At 43.2% G+C, this 18,901-nt stretch overlaps 1 protein-coding gene across 6 annotated transcripts in view; it reads right to left on the minus strand.

The window, feature by feature from the left end:
* FN1 (fibronectin 1) overlaps positions 1-18,901 on the minus strand; it is a 67,424-nt gene that overhangs the window by 28,785 nt on the left and 19,738 nt on the right. For 5 of the 6 annotated variants that reach the window (XM_073306741.2, XM_073306740.2, XM_073306739.2 and 2 more), the window contains exons 12-23: positions 18,076-18,219; positions 13,307-13,428; positions 11,661-11,838; positions 11,131-11,307; positions 10,122-10,250; positions 9,906-9,995; positions 9,204-9,398; positions 7,044-7,316; positions 3,485-3,751; positions 2,182-2,276; positions 1,451-1,619; positions 846-932 (exon numbers count right to left, since the gene is read on the minus strand). In XM_073306741.2, coding sequence (XP_073162842.1) covers positions 846-932; positions 1,451-1,619; positions 2,182-2,276; positions 3,485-3,751; positions 7,044-7,316; positions 9,204-9,398; positions 9,906-9,995; positions 10,122-10,250; positions 11,131-11,307; positions 11,661-11,838; positions 13,307-13,428; positions 18,076-18,219 — 1,926 coding nt within the window. The remainder of the gene's footprint in view (positions 1-845; positions 933-1,450; positions 1,620-2,181; positions 2,277-3,484; positions 3,752-7,043; positions 7,317-9,203; positions 9,399-9,905; positions 9,996-10,121; positions 10,251-11,130; positions 11,308-11,660; positions 11,839-13,306; positions 13,429-18,075; positions 18,220-18,901) is intronic. The other variant, XM_073306736.2, reaches the window with a different exon arrangement.

Here is an 18,901-nt window from a genome sequence, read left to right on the forward strand (position 1 = left end):
GGCTTGGATACAATCGCTCAGAGAAAATACAGATGATATTAAACAGATGCTCCCTGTCAACCTCAATTGGGCATGCAAGTGCTTGCTCGTCGCAAGAGCGGTCCGCTTTGCATTGACACATGAGATACATTTCCAAAGAAGTGTCCAATGGGGGCTTAGCTGCACAGCTCCCATGAGCATTAACAGGAGACACATGACTAGTTTCTAATGCACTCTTAGGAGTTGCCCAAAGCCAAAATTCTACTGACAAGAAATAGGAAACGTTACATCTCTCAGCTCAGGGGGGGGTTTCAAAGGCACTTAGCATTGGCCTACCAGTTCCCATTGAAGTCAAGGGAAATACTCCCATCCACATCAATGGGAGAAGAGTTAGGCCAAAGTTGGGTGCTTTGGAAAATGCCACACTCACTTTCAGTGAACTAACCCCACATTTTCCCTTCCTGCCAGAAACCCTCTTGGTCTTTGTTTCTTTATTTCAGACTATGTTAACTAGCAAGGATACTGGAGCAGTCTTCTCACTCCCCAAATCCTACCTGGCTTGAAAGGCAACCTCAATCACCCTTTGGAATGTCAGTGTTTGACATGGAAGGTACGGCTTTAAGAGACCTGTTACAGACCGTTTACATACAGGAATGCAGAACATTTGTATTCTATCAGATGATATTTGAATGTAACTGAAAACAACATATGCCAAAAGATGACATGGAAGCTAAACATTTAATCGGTGCCTGGTTAACAATCGCTGTGCCATCAGTTACACTAGTGTTAATCCAGAGTAAATCAGTGGAGTTATTCTTGATCTACACTTTTGTAATGCAGAGCCGTTTCTGACGCTATGTAATTACCTGGACTTGTGCTTCTATCCCAGGAGACGGTCAAGATTCCAGTGTCAGGGTTAGGCTCCAGATGCAGGTTAGTCGGTGGGGACAATGCTACAAGAAACCACGTGCATGATGAGTTGACAATCCCAAGAGTCATTTGAAAAACAAAAACAACCGAAGCCCTTAAAATTAAGAAATAACTAAAATAGCTTCTTTTCAGAGCTGTACTCTGACTTGCCCCATGCAGTAATGTTAGTGTCATCTGAGAATCAAAGGGAGAGCAGACTCCTTTGCGACTGAGAAGAGAGAAAATGACACACACGCGCACTGTTTTAGGGGTTTAGCAATACTACTGCTACTAATAATAATTCTTTTGGCGCTCAACTGAATTCAGGCCCAGATCTTACAGTGCTTTATAAAGGAAAATCATTAGCATTATTCTCATTAAATATAGGGAAGAACTGAGGCAAAGAGACTTGCCCAAGGCTATCCTGCAGTGGCAGAGCTGCAAATAGAATCCAGCCCTCCCGAGTCCTCCACTAGTACCCTACCCACTCAACCACACCACGACCTAGCAAAGTAGAGTTAGAGCATTACAGATAAGAAAGGGATAGTCAGATGTGTCATACGTGTCGTTACTCTTTTGATGATCGGCGTGTCTCTGTCCTGACCGTCCATCAGGACTGAAATGCTGTAGACATACTCCACTCCAGGAGTCAGGCCAGAGATAACAATGCTACCAGACTCAGAAATCACCTCCCGTGGGGCTTCTCCGCCTTGACTTGGTCGCACACCCAGCTGTAGAGGAGAAGAAAGGGGGAAGGTTGCATTCCAGCCTCCCATATGAGCCATCGAGGTGCCTGTAAGCACACTTGACACATCCTCCAAAGTGATTAGCTGATTTGTTGTGGGGAGGTTAGCCTATGCTGGAACACAGAGGGCATGGATAGCCCTGTAGGCGGGTATGCCTCAAGGAACACAGCATCATGCAGCAGAATGGGACAGTGCAACCTCCTGGTGCCACGTGATGGACGATCTTCTCGAGGCCCCAAATATGGGCCTGATCCAAAGCCCACAGAAGTCAGGTGAAAGACTCCCATTGACTTCAATGGGCCTTGGAGCAGGCGTGTGTGAGCATCACCTCCTTTGCTTAAATATGTTAACCCCTGAATAGTCACTTCAGATTAAGAACACAAGGCACTGCCCTGCTGTACTCAGTACTTCCATATTTGTCACTACCCTTCTTTCCCCAAACCATCGTCTATGGCCATTCGTTCTTAACTGGTCCGAGCTGGGTGACAGCTAATGGAATTAAGCAATAGAGAGCAAAACAGATCCAAAGGCTTCAGTGGGAAAATACCTTGAAACCAATCCTTGGCGCAGGTGTCCAGGTAACAACAATAGAAGTTTCTGTCACTTCTGTGTTATAGGGAGGGATAGAGCCCATGGACTGCACTGTGAAAGGAACAGAAAAAACGGAGTTCAAACTCAGCGCTACCCAGAGAGTTACAGAAATCTGTAACTCTGTGGGTAGCCCTTTGTGATGTTTAGGGGCGGGGGGGGGGGAGGAAGGGGTGTCAATGTTTGTTACCATTTACAATATTTGTTTTCAGGGTTCATAATTTGGTTGATCCTAGCATATATTCACAGACTTAGCACAGAAAAAGCTTTGGCTGAGATTTTGCATTTTATTCTTTAAAATACTGTCAATTCAATTTAAAAAGTATACAATTACACAACACATTCCTAACCTGGAATGGACTCAGTCCAATCAAGTAGATGTGAAAGGCAATAGCTTTCTTTATCTGACCCACACAGTGTCCTCACCACTAAGGCAGACACTATGGGCCAAGTGCATCTCTGGTGTAACTTTACTGAAGTCAATAATATTACAGCAGGGATAAATGTGGACGCTTGGTCTTAACTTCACACTGATATAAAACCCACACACTCCATTGAACAAAGGATGTGGTTATCAGCCTTATCGATGAGAGGTTTTGATTTTTGTTTATATCACAGCTTCATCATTATTTGAATAGCAAAATCTATCTATTCTTTTTACAAGCATGCAGTGGTTCTTAACGAACTCATCATAACCCTAAAATCTTTGGGAAGAAACAGCCCTTTTATCTACTACTCATTCTCTTCAACCACTAGCTAACACACCAGAAAGGCTCAAACATAGAACTGTCTGAAAATGCTTTTTGAGGAAAAATGGCTTTTTCATCAAAATGCACAGTTCCATGGGAAATGTCAGCTTTTAATGATATTTTTTTCCCTGGGTTTTCACCGCAAAATTTGAAAATCCAACTAACAATCAAAATCCATTGGGTGAAACTAAAAACGTATGCTTGCCTGAAATGTGCTGGTGTTTGGGGTTGCCGACAGCTGACACTTTGGAAATCTTCAGCTTTAGATTTGTTTTTCAACAAAAAGCTGGAACATTTCATCAGAAATTTCTCATTGAAATGAAACATTTTTTGGTTTTTGCCTAAATTTCTTATGGAGTACGGGGGGGAACCATTTCCCGAGTAGCTCCAGTCAAATATTATTTCAAAGGACTTATTTTGAAAGACGAGTTAGAGGGGCCGGTTTCAAATGCAGTCTACATTTTTGAAGATGACAGTGTCATTGGTAAATGAATAAGCACCCATCATGCTTACGAGTAGTGAAGATTGCAGTTTCTCTGCTGCTTTGCTGGTTGCCTTTCACCGCCACAAGGTAGACAGTGTACTCGGACCCAGGCTGCAGGTTCCTCAGTGTGTATTTGGTGGCAGATGGCCCCACGTTGTACTGCTTTTGTTGGCCTCCTCTTGTGGGACCTGCAGTCAGTTGGTATCCTGTGATCGGAGCACGCGGTGGAGTCCAGGTCACTAACACTGCAGACTCAGTAACGTTGTCAAACCTTAGGTTGGTGGGAGCATCAAGTTCTAGAAGAAAATGCAACGTGTGAATTAACAGTTCTTCCATGGGTTTAAGCCTAAAGCTAGGCTTTCTTTTGAAAAATCTTGGGTGTCATTTTTTAAAAATACCAAAACATATGCACCAATTTTAATTAAAAAACACCACCACATTTCTGGGGAGGAATACGTTAATCTAAAATAGTCAAGCGGGGGACTATGCTGTAAAATAACCCTATGCAGGCTTCTCTCTCCTATATGAATTATACAAGGGTTTTGGAATGTTTCCTGTGTCTCCATACTGGTATTCTTTTTATCCTTAGGTGCTTTGCTATGTCAGGACCTTTAAGTATGTGCTTAAGGTTATGTACGTACTTAGGTGGTGTGCTGGATCCAGACCAAAACAAATGCAGCAGAGCTGTTAACCCCTGACAAAATGCTTACTTATAGGAATTAAGGTCCAGGAAAGGTCCTGGGAAAAAGCAAGCCCAATGGGAGTTAGGCATCTGAATACCTTTAAAAAGCTGGCCCTATGTTGCTTAGTGCAGTAGTTTTCAACTTTTCCATGCCACAATCCCATGTTGCAGCTAGCATCAGTCAAAAAATGTTCCATCTACACATTTTTTTAAAATGGAACATAGTTTGACTAAATGGAAATCTGTGGAAAAAAAATGGTTAATGGAACCTACCCCTCCAAAAAAAAAAAAAAAAAAAAAGTCAGTTTTTGGGTTCTCAGGCCTGGTCTATACTGGCATGGGGGATTGATCTAAGTTACACAACTTCAGCTACGTGAATACCGTAGTTCAAGTCGACGTATTTAGACCTACTCACCGCGGTGTCTTCACTGCGGTGAGTCGACTGCTGCTGCTCCCCCGTTGACTCTGCCTGCACCTCTCGTGGCGGTGGAGTACAGGAGTCGGTGGGAGAGCGCTCGGGGGTCGATTTATCGCGTCTAGACTAGACGCGATAAATGGACCCCTGCTGGATCGATCGCTGCCCGCCAATCAGCGGGTAGTATAGACATACACTCAGTGTTTTAATTTTTATCAAAAAATTTTGGGGAGGGAAAAAATAACTCCCTTCCCCACCCCTGTCTATAAAGAAAAGAAGGATGGTCATAAAGAAAGGGAGAGTTATTGCGACCCTCCTCAAGCCTGTTAATGATCCTCACGTTGAGAACCAGCGATTTAGAGGATCTGAAGCTCTACTGACACTCGGGCTTGTTCTGCACACAAAATGACAGTGTTGTATCTCTCTCTCGTATGTAGACCTATACCAGTACAGAATTTGACCGGTCAGCTGTGTTAGGCTTTTATCACTTCTTCCACCCATGCAAAACAGATTAAAAAAAGCACACACGATCATAGCTTATTTGTAGGCCACTGTTTAACGGAAGGACAAAGGGAGAAGCAAGTTTGCACCATGGGAAGACTTTTGCTGGAGAGTTTGTCTTGGGCAACCTGACTTATTTCTTTTTCCCAGGACTTTCAATCACAGGACACAATGCATCTGAATACTTTTAGCAATGTGGTTAAGACAAAGCAGTTAAGTGGATGATCACAGCCTATGAAAAACAATTCCAGATGTGTGTTACAAGGTCTATGCAGGCCTATTCAAATGGCTAGGCTCAGCTTCACATTCCAAATAAACATTTGGAGACAGTTTTGCAAAAGAGCTCAGCTCCCATTTAGGCACCTACATGAAGTGGGCAGATTTTCAGAAGCGCTATGCACCCGGCAAACCCCAATGAGAACAAACACTGGAAATTTTAGGTCTCAATGGGAGCTGAGCTCTGGGGGAAAATCTGGCCACTTGAGGTTTTTTTTTTGGTAAACAGCAAAGGAAATTCAGGTTGGGATTTTCAAAAAGGGTTTTCAATGGGATTTGTGCTCCTAAGTCATGTAGATGCTTTTGAAAATGTCCGGGCACCTAAACTTATTCCTTCTGAGGAAATGAAATAAGATCAAAACGTCTTTTGCTTCTCTCTTTTAGACACTCTGGGGCAGACTTTCAACAGTGAGAACAACCGTTCAGAATATGAGATCAATGAGAGCTGAGCCCTTTTGAAAGCCTGGCCCTGTGTGGAACTTCAGGATCAAAAACTGGGACACTGTTGTGGCCACTCTTTCAGGGTTGTGAAATACTCACAAGAGCCACATTCTGACGTTCTTTGATCGGCTTCCCTTGGGTTGGGAAAACACTTCAATAGCCATACCTAGCTGTTACACAGCGCTTGTCATCAGTAGATCTCAAAGCACTTTACAAAGGAGGTCAGTATCATTATATCCATTTTACAGATGGGGAAATCAAAGAGATGCGGAGCTTCACCTCTTTCCTTTGCATCCTTCAGTTGCTTGCTTCCAGCCTCTCTATGGTTGTGGGAAGCAAGGGACAGAGGGACTGCCAGGAAGTCCCCTTCTCCTCACACCAAGGAGCCAGAGGAGCGGTTTTGCAATGCACTGACTGGGCCACGGATACTGTACTGTCGTCATTGACAAAATCATGAGAGGCTTTGACCTTGAACACTGATTAGTGGGAAACACGCACTCCCTATGGGCCTGATCCGAAGTCCCATTGAAATCAATGCAAAAAACGTCCACAGACTTCAGTGGACTTTGAACAAAGCTCTGTGTGACAACAGTGAAACAGGGCTGTAAAAACACTTTCTAGCAGGGGAGCCAGAGGTCTTGAATAAACGTTTTGTACCCCCAACGTTTTGATTGATGAGGCAATTCATGCCTCCTGAAAGGAGTAGCAGGACATCGTATCATGAACCAGGACTGACATGGTAACATTGGGATGTATTGTCACTTTAACTATGTGCCGATTCCTGTTCTTAGAGATACACGCACAGCTCCTGTGGCAGTCAATGAAAGCCAAGCGTGCAGCAATCAGCATTTAGATTGGGACGTACAAACGCAGTCTAAGCAAGCTAGGCTCCCAAATCCCATTGAAATTCACCCTTAGGTGCCTTTGAAAAGTCACAGCCTCAGACCTTTGCTAGCAATGAGCCAGAAGGGCACATACCTTCTCAATCAATTAAAAAAGAAAAAAAGAGAGAACTCCAGCCACATTAAATTGTTTCCAAACACCATGAGAGTTAAACCCCTATCAGAAAGCACTGGAAGAGAATACATCTATTAAGGAGATCAATACGTGATCAGCTGAATTCTCAGCCCCCATCATTTTGCTTATTGGGTGCTGCATGGCTAAATTGAACTGTTTCACTTTAAGTGATGTATTTACATGTTACTCTAAAGGAGGGGAAAAGAGTCACTTCCAAGTCCATAAAAAAAAAAAACCATCAAGGAAAGACACTTACTAGTCGTTTGCTCTCCAGTCAATGGCTTGCTCTCCCGGCCCTGGAGCACTGCAAAGACCTTGAAGAGATAGGTCGTTCCAGGTAAAAGGTCAGTGACCTCAGCAAAGTAATTCCTGGTAGTAGGCAGTTTCTGTCCTTGTACACCAGGGCGGTTAACTGGGAGGACTTCCACCCGATAGCCAGACACCGTGCTCGATGGTGGGGTCCATATGATGGTGATTTTGACATCGGTGACTTCCACAAACTGTAGCTCCTTGGGTGAAGGAACATCATCTGACAGAAGAGAAACATTCAGTAATACAGAAGGATTCCTTACAGAATGGTAAAGGTGACTCCAGGAATAAGGTACGGAACAAGGAAGAAGAAGTGAGTTCTCACTGAATAACTAAACTCTTAGACGTTTGACTGAGACCAGAAACTGTCAAATAAGCCCTATCTTAAGAAATGATTTTACAAAAATACCTGAGTCTACTGTACATCTGAAATTACATTGGGTGGCTTAGAAGATTTTAGTCTAAGCTTTACACACGATTATTTGTTGGCACAAAATTAAAACTGAAAAAGCAAATGCACATAACAGCAGAATGTCGACTCTGTAGAGAGCCACAAGTTTGAGAAAAACAACAAAAAACCCATCACTGGAAACAAGAAGTTATTTTGCTAATTAAGAAGAAAAAGGCTTTAATGAATGATTGGAGAGTCTATATATTAATTTTAAATCCAATACCTTTATAATTAAACAACTACAGGGCATGACCCCAGCCTCACTGAAGTCAGCAGTAAAACTCCCACTGGCTTCAATGGTGCAGTATCAGAGCCGTTGTGGAGTCTTATATTCAACTGAGGTTTCTGATTACTTGTGCAAATGAGTTACACGATGCCTTATGGTTAACCAATACAAACATCGATAATTCTCAGACTATATGAATGACAAATCATAAAATCATTGGGCCTACCTAGTTCATTCCTGGCATTGTTCTCATCGCAAGAACATCCAATTCCACTCTCACCACACCGGCCCTAATTCTTTCAGAACATTTCTTTTTGGTTCTGTTATACAGCCTAATTGATTCCTTTTTTTTACATCAAGGGCAATTTTGTTTCAAACTTCGGTGCCTACAGTTAAGCTCCCAAATCCCTAAGTGCTGAGCAATTTCCACTCCTAATGACTTCAGCAGGGGCTCAGTACCTGAAAAAAATCTGGTTAATTATTCAGGTGTTTAAATATGGATCAGGGTACCAAACCCTAGACATCTGAAGTATCATGGCAACAAGACACCCTTTCAATACTGGTAACATTATCTCACACGAGAATCTTTATGACGACTTAGAAAAATCTGTTGAGATTTTCCCTTTGCCTAGACATGGTCTGACAACATGGATCAGCCTTTTGACTGGCCCGTCATCCTACTGCTAGCTATTAATATTATTTATTCTTTGTACTGCAGTAAGCACCTAGGAGTCCTAGTTATGGATCCCACAGAACAAAAAGATGAGCTCTGCATAAGTGGTCTTGCATCGACTTCGCTGTGTACGTGTCTTCACTTCAGTTTGGCTCCCATTGACGCCAAGTTCCTCTCTGCGCCAGGTTAATACTGCAATCTCCCCCAAGCACCACAGAGTCGTGGCTGATGTAATTAGATCCATGCAGTGTCACTGTAGACACTGCTTTGCTTACATCGACGCTTCCCGGCTTTCGGGAGCCATCCCACAACGTCCCACGCTGATGATACAATCAATACGAGCGCTCCTAGTGAGGACGTGCGCCCCCGACACAAGGTGGGCACACACACAAGTGATTTAATAGCCGTGGGGGTCGTATGCTGATGTAAGCTAGGTCGACATAATTTTGTAGTGTGGACGTGGCCTAAATAAGCATTAAGTCTCTGCTAATGAAAACAAGTGATCCCAAAGTGGTCATCTCTGATTAGCAGAAAGCCGCATTTGACTTTAATATGTCAATGTTTAAAGCTTGTACATGAGCTAAACATTGGCGAGGTTTCTGGTAAAGGACACTGTTGATTGTATGCCCTTTGCTGGTGGTCCAATTACAGCTAAAGCAGGACTCCAGAGACTGCATTTTTCTTTTCATTTGGCCCTGCTGTGTCTGACGAATTGCTTTGGAATGAACAATATCCCAGGAAGCATGCTGGCTATTACCTTTGGGTGGGATGCCCGTGGTTTCCTGCTGGATAAAGACAGGAGTACTCTCTTGATTTTCTTCCACTGCATAGATGGTGATGTTATACTGAACCCCAGGCATTAAGTCACTGAGGGTCACAGAGGTAGCGGTGTCGGGCAAGTTGAGCTCCGTGCTACTACCTTCCACTGATGGGGTATAGACAATTCGGTAGCCTAATGTGACAAAACAGACATGATCACCAGACACAATCACTATCACCAGCACAAGGAACTGTAAAAATAAGATATGAACACATTTTCCCCCAGGGATCCAAAAAACACCCCTGAACTTTTAAGAATATGCGTCCCAGGTTTGTTATGGGGATGATGTGGGGGCAGACAGAGGCCATGGGTGCAGAGGATAGTGGGGTTGCCGTTAGTCAAACCTGGATCTGCAAGTGAACCCGCAGAATCAGTTGTCACCCAGCCCACTGAACTAGGCTTCAAACCAGGGTTCAAACTGGAAAACCCATCAGGAATGAAACAGGCTCCTTGCAGCCTGCCTGCAAGGGGCATCTTGTACTCCCCATTTGTCTGAAAAACACTTTCCATGTGGCGTCCCAGGGTGGACAGAATTGCTCATCTGCTCTGTGGCGCTTTGTATGTTCCTCTCTTCTGAATGTCAGGTTTTGCAAACATTCCCTCAACAGTTTAAAATAGTTACATGTAAATGAGGCAGACCTGTGATGGGAGCTTGTGGTCTGCTCCAGCTAACGACTATTGAAGTGTCATCAACTTTATCCACGTTATGTTTGGGAGGTGCATCAGGTGCTGTTTAAAAGAGGTGAAGGGAATAACAGATGAGAAAAGCGAGTGATGCCAAGACATGTCAGAACATCTGAGAACAATCCACAGAACAGAGACTTCCAAAGCCAAGCAGCACATCCCAACATGTACCTGTTGTCTGGGAAGTAGACAGGATCAGATTCTGTTCTCCTTCTTCTGAGATCTGATAGACGTTGATGATGTACTTACGTCCAGGTAGCAAGTCCGGGATGTTAACAGAGGTGGCTGTGCTCGGGAGATCTTTGCAAAAAAAGAAAATAGAAAAGACTTTGCAATGTTGCTTTTTTCTCACCAAACAAACCAACCAAAAACTCTGGGTTGGTTCTGTCGACTCACAATTTTCTTGTGATAACATTTGCTTGGTCTGAGCCTGCTCTCTAGTCCCATCACAAAGCCCCAGAGTCTAGGACAGTTCTCTACAACTGGCAGGCTACTTAGAAGAAGGTCGGGGCACGGACTAGCCAGGGGAGACCAGGTCAGCCGTAAGGTGCAGTGGCAGGTTTGCACAGCAACCAATTGCACTCTGCCTGACTTTAGCTGCTGCTATGAGTCCAGCACTGATTTGACACCAATTCGCACCCTGATTTGCTAGTTGTCAGGGAGGGTTTGAAGAATTATCTGGGTGGTTCATGCATAATTCATATTAAACATTCAGAGGGGGCAGCAGCTGAATGGAAAATCAATCAGAGAATGTTGTCCGTTCCCTCAGAGTCTTTTCCGGAGCACAACTCCTGGTAGTGTTTAAACACTATCCTCATAATGCTCCTGTGAAATATTACCATCCCCGTTTTAGAGAGAGAACTGAGAAACGGAGAGACTAAAGTTGACCAGCCCATGGTCACACAGAGCCCCTACGGCAGAGAGAGGGATGAAACCGAGATCTCCTGAATCGCAGCCTAGTGCTTTAACCCCCAGCCCATCCTTCCCAGCTCGTCGAATATGCGGATATTCCAGAATGTGGAGATCTCAATGGAAAAAAATATTAAACAAGAGTTAGTCAGATCTTCAAAAAAAGGATGGTTCTAAGAATTCACACGGATAGAAGAGTAGGAGAAGCAACTCCCCACCACAGAGCTACACTAATCTACCCTGGCCAAACAGGTTCAAACATCTGCCTTACCAAGGTACTGTGGCTCATCGCCCTCCTCACTAAGTTCATACTCAACGCGGAATCCTGAGACAGTGTCAGAGGCGGAAACCCAGGAGACTACAAAACTACTTGCTGTAATTTCTGTGACCGATTCAGAGGTAGCAACCACAGGAGAAAGTGGAGTTGTCTCTCCTGAAAGGGTGTTGCCTGCAAAGGAAAACAGATGCGGAGATGTCAGAAAGTATTACTTGAATTAACAAATACCAACCCAAAAGAAATGAAGGGACAGCTCCTCAGCTGGGGTTAACTGACATGGGTCTATCATCTTCAGCGGAGCTCTGTCGATTTACGCCAGCTAGGATCTAGGCGTACCTATTACCTTTCTAAAAAGGCAAGTACGCAGTGTGGCAAATAAGCAAAAAAAAACAGTCTATTATAATATCCACAGAGGATGCAGCTGAATTTTTCACAGGAAACAAATAACTTAGGAAACGATCGTACAAGGAAGTAAAGTGTAGGACAGCGGCTGTATGGAAATACGGTTTCATACGGTTACTTACTAGAAATAGGTGTCGTACTAGTGGTGGTAAAATCAAAGCGTGTGACCTCTCTGTGTCCATATTGCTGCACGCTGATGAGCTGCCCTTCATACAACACCCCAGGTTTCAGGCCTGAGATAGTGTGGGAGTTCAAGTGACCTGGAATGGTGGCTTCTTTCCACACCACTCTCTGGTTTTTCTAAGAGAACAAAGACATCCAATACCATGAAAGAGACCCCCAAAGCTCAAGAGCAGAAATCTCAAATTATGCTTTGATATGGCAGCCGATCACGGTGGCATCTGGAAGCCTATGTCTGTGGCAGGACTAATATCAGGATGAACAAAAGTCCTCAGGAGGAGGAGGGGCTAGCAGTGCACTGTGGCCCTCCAGAGGCATTTAGCTGTGGTTAATGTATAATGGGATACTGGATAACGATCCTGTTAAAATTAGGGATATGCCCTGAGATTTTAATGGTTCTCCTTTGAAAAGGTTTAAGCAGCAATATATACCCAGCGATCAATCAAGAAGCTAGAAAAGTCAGCCAGCAATTCTACAGCAGGTACAATATTTGGAGATCATCCAGTAACACACTGAGCTACCCTCTGACAACAATGCTCAGCAAGATTCTTCCCCTCTGACCCACACTTGATTTCTACGGGAAGTGCTAAACTAAATCCCCACCTTGCTAAGGTCAGGCCCCCAGTGTTTAAAGCCCATTTCATTAAGGAAGTCCAAAGTCCTTATCCAAAGTCCATCGAAATCAGTGGAAAGATTCCAACGGACTTCAAGGGGCTTTGGACCAGGCCCAGATTGCTCTCGTAACGCCAAGCGGTGGGTATGCACCAACATGTTTAATGGATGAGTAGGCATCTATAAAGAGTGTTGTCTGGGGGCACTGTCAGACGACTCATTTGCATTGGTTAAATTGAATCATTCTTAAATATGAATAAGCCAGCAAGCTGTGGCTAACCAGTTTTGGCTCAGACTTTACAGAAGGCAATGACTTGTGTTTATTTAATCTGCTGCCAGATGTTTACATCTTTGTATCCTGCTCATTTCTACCTCCTCGTTATGGTGATACAATCTGTCCCAGTTGTTCCAGTAATATGTCCATGGTACAAAGCCAACGTTCCCTCCAAATAAGGAAACTTTCACAAGGATTTATACTAGTCATCCAACACATAATCAACTGCCTAATTTTCCAGCATATTTGCTAACTCTGTAGACCCAGATCCTCAAAGATACTTAGGCACCTAACTCCACTTGAAATCATAAATTCATAAGCACATTGATCAGTAATGCTCACTCACAAATATCCATAATCACTGTACATGCTTAGATAATATCTGTCACTTTTAATCCTCAGTGAAAGCGTTCTCTACAGTAGGGAAAGATCACTGAATTAGCAACTAGAGCTGGATGAAAACAATCCTTCCCGCCCCGCCCCCCCAAATACCTTTTTTTTTTTTTTCCTTTTAATTTTAAGAAATTGGGAATTTTTATCAGAAAATTTCTGTTTTCATTAGTGTTTTTCAGGTTTTCATTGGGAAAAAAGTTAAAAGCCCAAAACCAAAAATGTTTTGATTTTTGGCTTTTGAGAGCCTTGCATGGATGTCAGGAGCTACAAATGCAGATGATTTATATTATGATTGAAGGAAGCACTTACCGGTTTCCATCGGAGAATATACTTGGAAATGTGAGAGGATTCGGGTGCATTCCACTGGATAGGATGGGAGTTGGGATGACTTGCACTCTCAGTGATAATCACTTGCACAGGACCAGTGGCACCTGAAAGGGAAGTTCCCCATTTTAACTTAATTAGGGAGTTTCCCCCTCTAGTTTGCTATTCAGTGCATCCAAGATTTATTAATCAAAATGCATTTGCTTGTCCAATATTACTATGAACATTTGAAATAAATAGGTTTTCACTCTATCCCCCAGGTTCCAACACTCATTATAGCGAATGCTCTGGTACACCTGTCTCATCTTGCTCTATAGGCATTAGCATATGCTGTCTGGAAAAACTTACAATGGAAGACTTGTGTCTGTGATGGAAGACTTGTGTCATAAGTGGTATGGAAAGAGACTTGCAAAACAGAGCCAGATAGTTTGACAGAGCATGGGGAATAAGAGGACTTTTTCAACATGCGCTTATTATAAGTGAAATTTTATCAGTTACCTTTCGCTGCAATTTGGGTTAATTTTTAAAAGCAAAAAAATCTCTGCTAACTTAAAGCCTCATCCTGTGTCATGCTAAGGACCTCTGGCAAGGTGCTGAGGATCCTCAACATGTAAGCCAATGGGAGTTGGGTAGGTCCAGCACCTTGCTAGACGGGGTCCATGGAATGCTTTCCCAGAATTAAAACTGATCTCCAAGGCTAATTATAGTCTGTCTCAAGGCAGGATCGATGTCCTAAGAGCTGCACAAGGCAGCCCAATAAAATCAGGGTGCTTCAGAATGCTGGAGAATCTTAGATGCTGACCAGCTGGAGAGAAGGTCAACAATACGGCCACCGCCAGTAAAAGGTTCAGAAATCTCTTACATGTACTGGAACAAAAGCAGAACTAGGGGCAGAATAAGTTTCCATATAAAACACCCACATTTTTGTGGAGCTGTTTAGGGATAGGTTGTGAACCTCTTATTCAGGAAGTTGCACCTCCATCTCTCAATGGGACTAGCCCCATATCATCATACGATTGTTTGGATAAAGACCCCAGCCTTAGGCTTCAAAAAAAAAAAAAAAAAAGGAGGGGATCTCTAACAATTTTCTTTACATTTATTCAAATGACACATTCTTCCATCCTGTAGCAAAAGGCAGTTTTTCTGCTAATGATTGAAGATCATCAGTTAAAAGACCCTATGCATTTTACAACATCTCTGAATCAACTCATTTTAAAACCTGCGTTTGAAACGACTGCCTTAAGCACCTGCATGGAGGAAAAACATGACTTGCACACACAGGCCCACAAGCCAACCGACAGCCCAGAGGTTTAGTTGTAGGCCTGCAACAGAGCACTTTTGTAAACTCAAAGGCCCCGATTCAGAAAAGCACTTAATCATGTATTTTAAGTGCATCCCTATGCAGCAAAGCGTTTACGTACATGCGTATGTCCCACTGACTTTAAGCATGTGCTTAAGTACTTTGCTGAATCAGGACCAAAGATGCTAATGGCTTGCTCCAATGCTCACTAGAGACCAATGGAAAGGCACCCACAATTCCACTGGGTATTGGATCAAGCTCATAATTCACAGCACCTTTTTGTCTTGTTTATGCTCCTTTCTCTGACTCCTCCCCTGAACCACATTGTGAAAAGCTTTCAAATAAATGCTGAAAAGGTCATTGAACACTCAGATGGTCTTACACAGTAGGTGTAAGTTCCCAGAGAACTCCAGCATAGAGCAGTCTGACTCCGCAGGATGATCTGTTATTTTAGCCATTAAATCCCCCTCCTTTTTTAAAAAAAAAGTTTCCTTTTATGGTCTGTTTGGATAACAGCGTAACATACATACCTGCATATACTTAAAAAGACTTCCAGCCCAAACAAATCCATACCCACCCAGAGAATATTTCAAAGCTTGTCTAACCCCAAATCTACATTCAGGAACTTTATATTTGATTCATGTGCACATTTCCAGGCCCTCTCATGTCCGAAGCCTTGGTTTCCAGTCTAACGGAGCGCATATTTCACATAACTCAGTGAGATGTTTGTTTTAGAAGTCTGAGGCGTCAATGAGGCTCAGTAAGAAATTCAGCAAAGAAATCCAGAGGGCTGTGTCCCATTCTTCCCTTCACTGGCAGTCCTTAGTTCTACCATCCAATTCCTGTTTTGTCTCTCATATAAGAGTTCAATTGTGAGCCTCAATCTGTGTCCACAGAGAGAGAGAGGAAGGATGGGTAAGGCTGGAGGCACAAAGGCCCGGATCCACAAACGTATTTAGATTTCTATCTTCCACTGAAATCAACAGAAGTTAGGAATCTAAGTACCTTTGTTGATCTGACCCAAAGAGACTATGCAATATGGCCAAGGTCAAACAGAGTATGGCACTAGCTTGGGATTTGGGAGACACTGATTCAGTCCCCTGCTGTGCCACAGATTTCCTGCCTGGCCTTGGGCAAATCACTTCGGGTGCGTCTACGCTGCAAAAAAAAGAACCACAGCCACACAGAGCTGAGTCTCAGAGCCTGGGTCAACTGACTCAGGCAGAGGGGCTAAAAATAGCAGTTTAGACATTCAAGTTTGGGGTGGAGCTCGGGCTCTGAAACCAGGCATGGGGTGTGTTTCTCAGAGCCCAAGGGCAAACATCTAGATGGCCTTGCGGGGCTCATGCTAAGTCCGCTGACCCGAGCTCTGAGACTCACTGCTGTGGGGTTGCAGGGGTTTTTTTTTTTTTTTTTTGCATTGTAGACACCCTCTTAGGCTTTGTGCCTCACATCCTTTCCTTCCTCACAGGGCTGTCATGAGGATAAATCATTAAGGATTGTGAGGCACTCAGGTTCTGGGTTAATGAGGGCCACACAAGATGCAAGGGGATCTAAAGAGCCCACTTATACCCTTCATGGGCCACCAGCATGGCCAGAGCCTGTAGGGTTGGGGCCAAAGCTGCTGCCGTGTTGCCTCGCCCCTTCCTCATAACTGGGTGGAGAATGAGCAGGCCGTACAGAACAGCCAATTCACCAGGGAGCTGGAATAAGTGAGCAGAAAGGCAGGTGATTACCTGCCCCCCACCCCTCCATAGGGCAACTCCCCAGTGAGGATGAAAATTCAAAAAATCTCAGAAATGTTCACGAGCTACAAAATATTTCCATTTCTGTCAGTCAAAACACGGTGTTTTGATCAGTTCAATACATTTTTTAAAAAAATGTATCCGTTTTTTTTTGTTGTTTACTATAATTAGCTTATATTTCAAAACAAAACGTGATTGCAAACCAGAAACCCAGAATTTTTCATTCCAAAATGTCAAAGGCAATGCTTCAACAATTTTAAGTTGTTTATTTCCCGCCCCCCAAACTTTTGAAGGGAAAAATTTGTCCGAAGCTAACAGTTCTCTTGAAAAACTTCAGTTTGGATGAAAAAGCATTTTTCTGATGGAAAAACATTTCATCAAAAAACTCCTGACCAGCTCTACTTATGAGTACTAACCTGCCAGCTACTCACAGATCTCATTTTATTCTCCTTAAGACAACGTATGTATGTAAATCACAAGCCTATTATTTTGCTTTATCTGTGTTTTCACAAGCATTCCATTTATATAAACTAAAAACATCACTCATACACAGTTACATCTTCACTGCAACATACTTCTGTTATTAGAGCATGCTGTTTTGCCTCAGAGAAATGTGTGTGATAAGACAGTAAGTACACAGGTCTGTAAAATACCAAAGCAGTCCAATGGTTGTTAACGGAGTACTTACCTTTTTCCGAGTCTGGCTTTATTAGAAATTTTTCTGCCAATAATCAAAATGGGATTGATAATAATCATCTTCGTGATATAGAAGTTATGCACTAAAATTACTCTGTCCGTTTTAACGGAGCTACTTAATATTTATACCAACGTGGAAGCAAGGTCTGGGCCAGTGAACCACACAATACATTGAGAGTGGAACTGGTTTTCTACAAATCCTTTAGTCAGAGTGTTTGCCTGTAAAGTTTTAATATTTAAACTAAGGCCCAGTTGGAGAAGCAAACTTTAAACAGAAGAGTTGGTGCAACTGCTGCTCTTATCACGTTATGTTCATGGAACTACGGAAGAACAAACCAGCAAACAGAGACATTGACCTGCCTCTGAATATTTCCTAGAATTGATTGGGCAAAGGAGAGTTCAAAAGTTTTGCTTGGGGCACTGACCATGGAAGGCATTTCCTGCCATGGTGCATTTTGCTTCAGCAGGTGGGTTGGGTAAGAATATAGATTCTTCAAGCAATATATAGATAGTAGATAGATTGCAAAGCTATCATTTCAGTGAAACACCAAAGTGGAAATAAAACCAAAATGGGCCAGATTCTAGTGTGAATCTAGATTCTAGAGTAACCCCAGTGAAGCCAATGGAATGACTCCGATTTTTATGGTGATCAGTCTCTGGCCCTCTACTTGTAAGATTGACACTTTCTTGTGTCCACCTTCAGGTGGAAACAGTTCTGCTGCTGAAGAAAACCAACAGGAATTTCCTACCATGTTGTGAGCTGAACAACTGCAAACCATCCACAGGCAAAAGAACCTAGAGAATTCAAACCCTTACTTGCTCGTTATATATAGGGAAAACCACCTAACCTTATTTGACGTTGACAAGGATACGAAAGGACATGCAGATTGCCGAGATCAGCAGAGGAAGCAGGCTGGGTATTTACCCTGTGCTCCACTCATGTGGCCAACCCCATCCTAGCACACTAAAACAGAGCTAGTCAGGAGAATGTGTTTACTCTTTAGGATTCTTACCTGGATAGGTCTGCAGAGGTTGACAATGCCACTCTCCAATACCCCGGCCGTAGCAATAGCACTGGTATCTAACACCATGAACATACTTCTCCCATGAATCCCCAATTTGATAAAAGGTCCGGGATTCTGAATCCTGGCACTGGTCTGAAGGCACAAAACAGGTACAGGTAAGTGTCAAATGTTGACTTAAACGACCAAAAAACCAAAATCAAAATGTTGGATCAACATACAGAAGAAGAGGAAAAACACACTGCAAATAGCGTTCCTCCAAGCATTACTCAAAGGGGCAACAGAAGTCTAACTTCAAAACTAGGGTACTTGGAAACTCATCCAGACCCTAGATTTACTACTGCAACAGCAAGTCAGAGGTTTGGATATTAATTCAGCTGGGGTATGTTTTGAACAATGACAGCATGCCAAGGACAGGCTCTGATCCTGCAGTCCTGCCGCCCCCTAGAGTCAATGGAGCCACAAGGAGCTGGGCAGCAGATATTATTTTACAGCCTGGTTCGGCTTCAGCCACTGCACCTGTTCGTCTCTCCTTTAAGGCTCAATCTTGTTCCCATGAAATCAATGGCAAAACTCAGGTGTAAACTCTACAGCAACACCATTTACTTCAACACACTGATTCCAGACATAGGGGAGCATAACTCATATCTGAAACCGGCTCAGTAAGAGTCTTACTGATGGACTGCAGTGAGCATTAACTGTATACTCCCTTTGGGAGAATAGGGACTAGGTTTGGGGAAATCAATGACAAGATTCAACAGACAGCAGCTTTGTTGATATTTTCCAACTCATTTTAAAACAAATTTATTTCCTTCTT

This window comes from Lepidochelys kempii, chromosome 11 (assembly GCF_965140285.1).
Source record: "Lepidochelys kempii isolate rLepKem1 chromosome 11, rLepKem1.hap1, whole genome shotgun sequence".
NCBI classification, from domain to species: Eukaryota; Metazoa; Chordata; order Testudines; family Cheloniidae; genus Lepidochelys; species Lepidochelys kempii.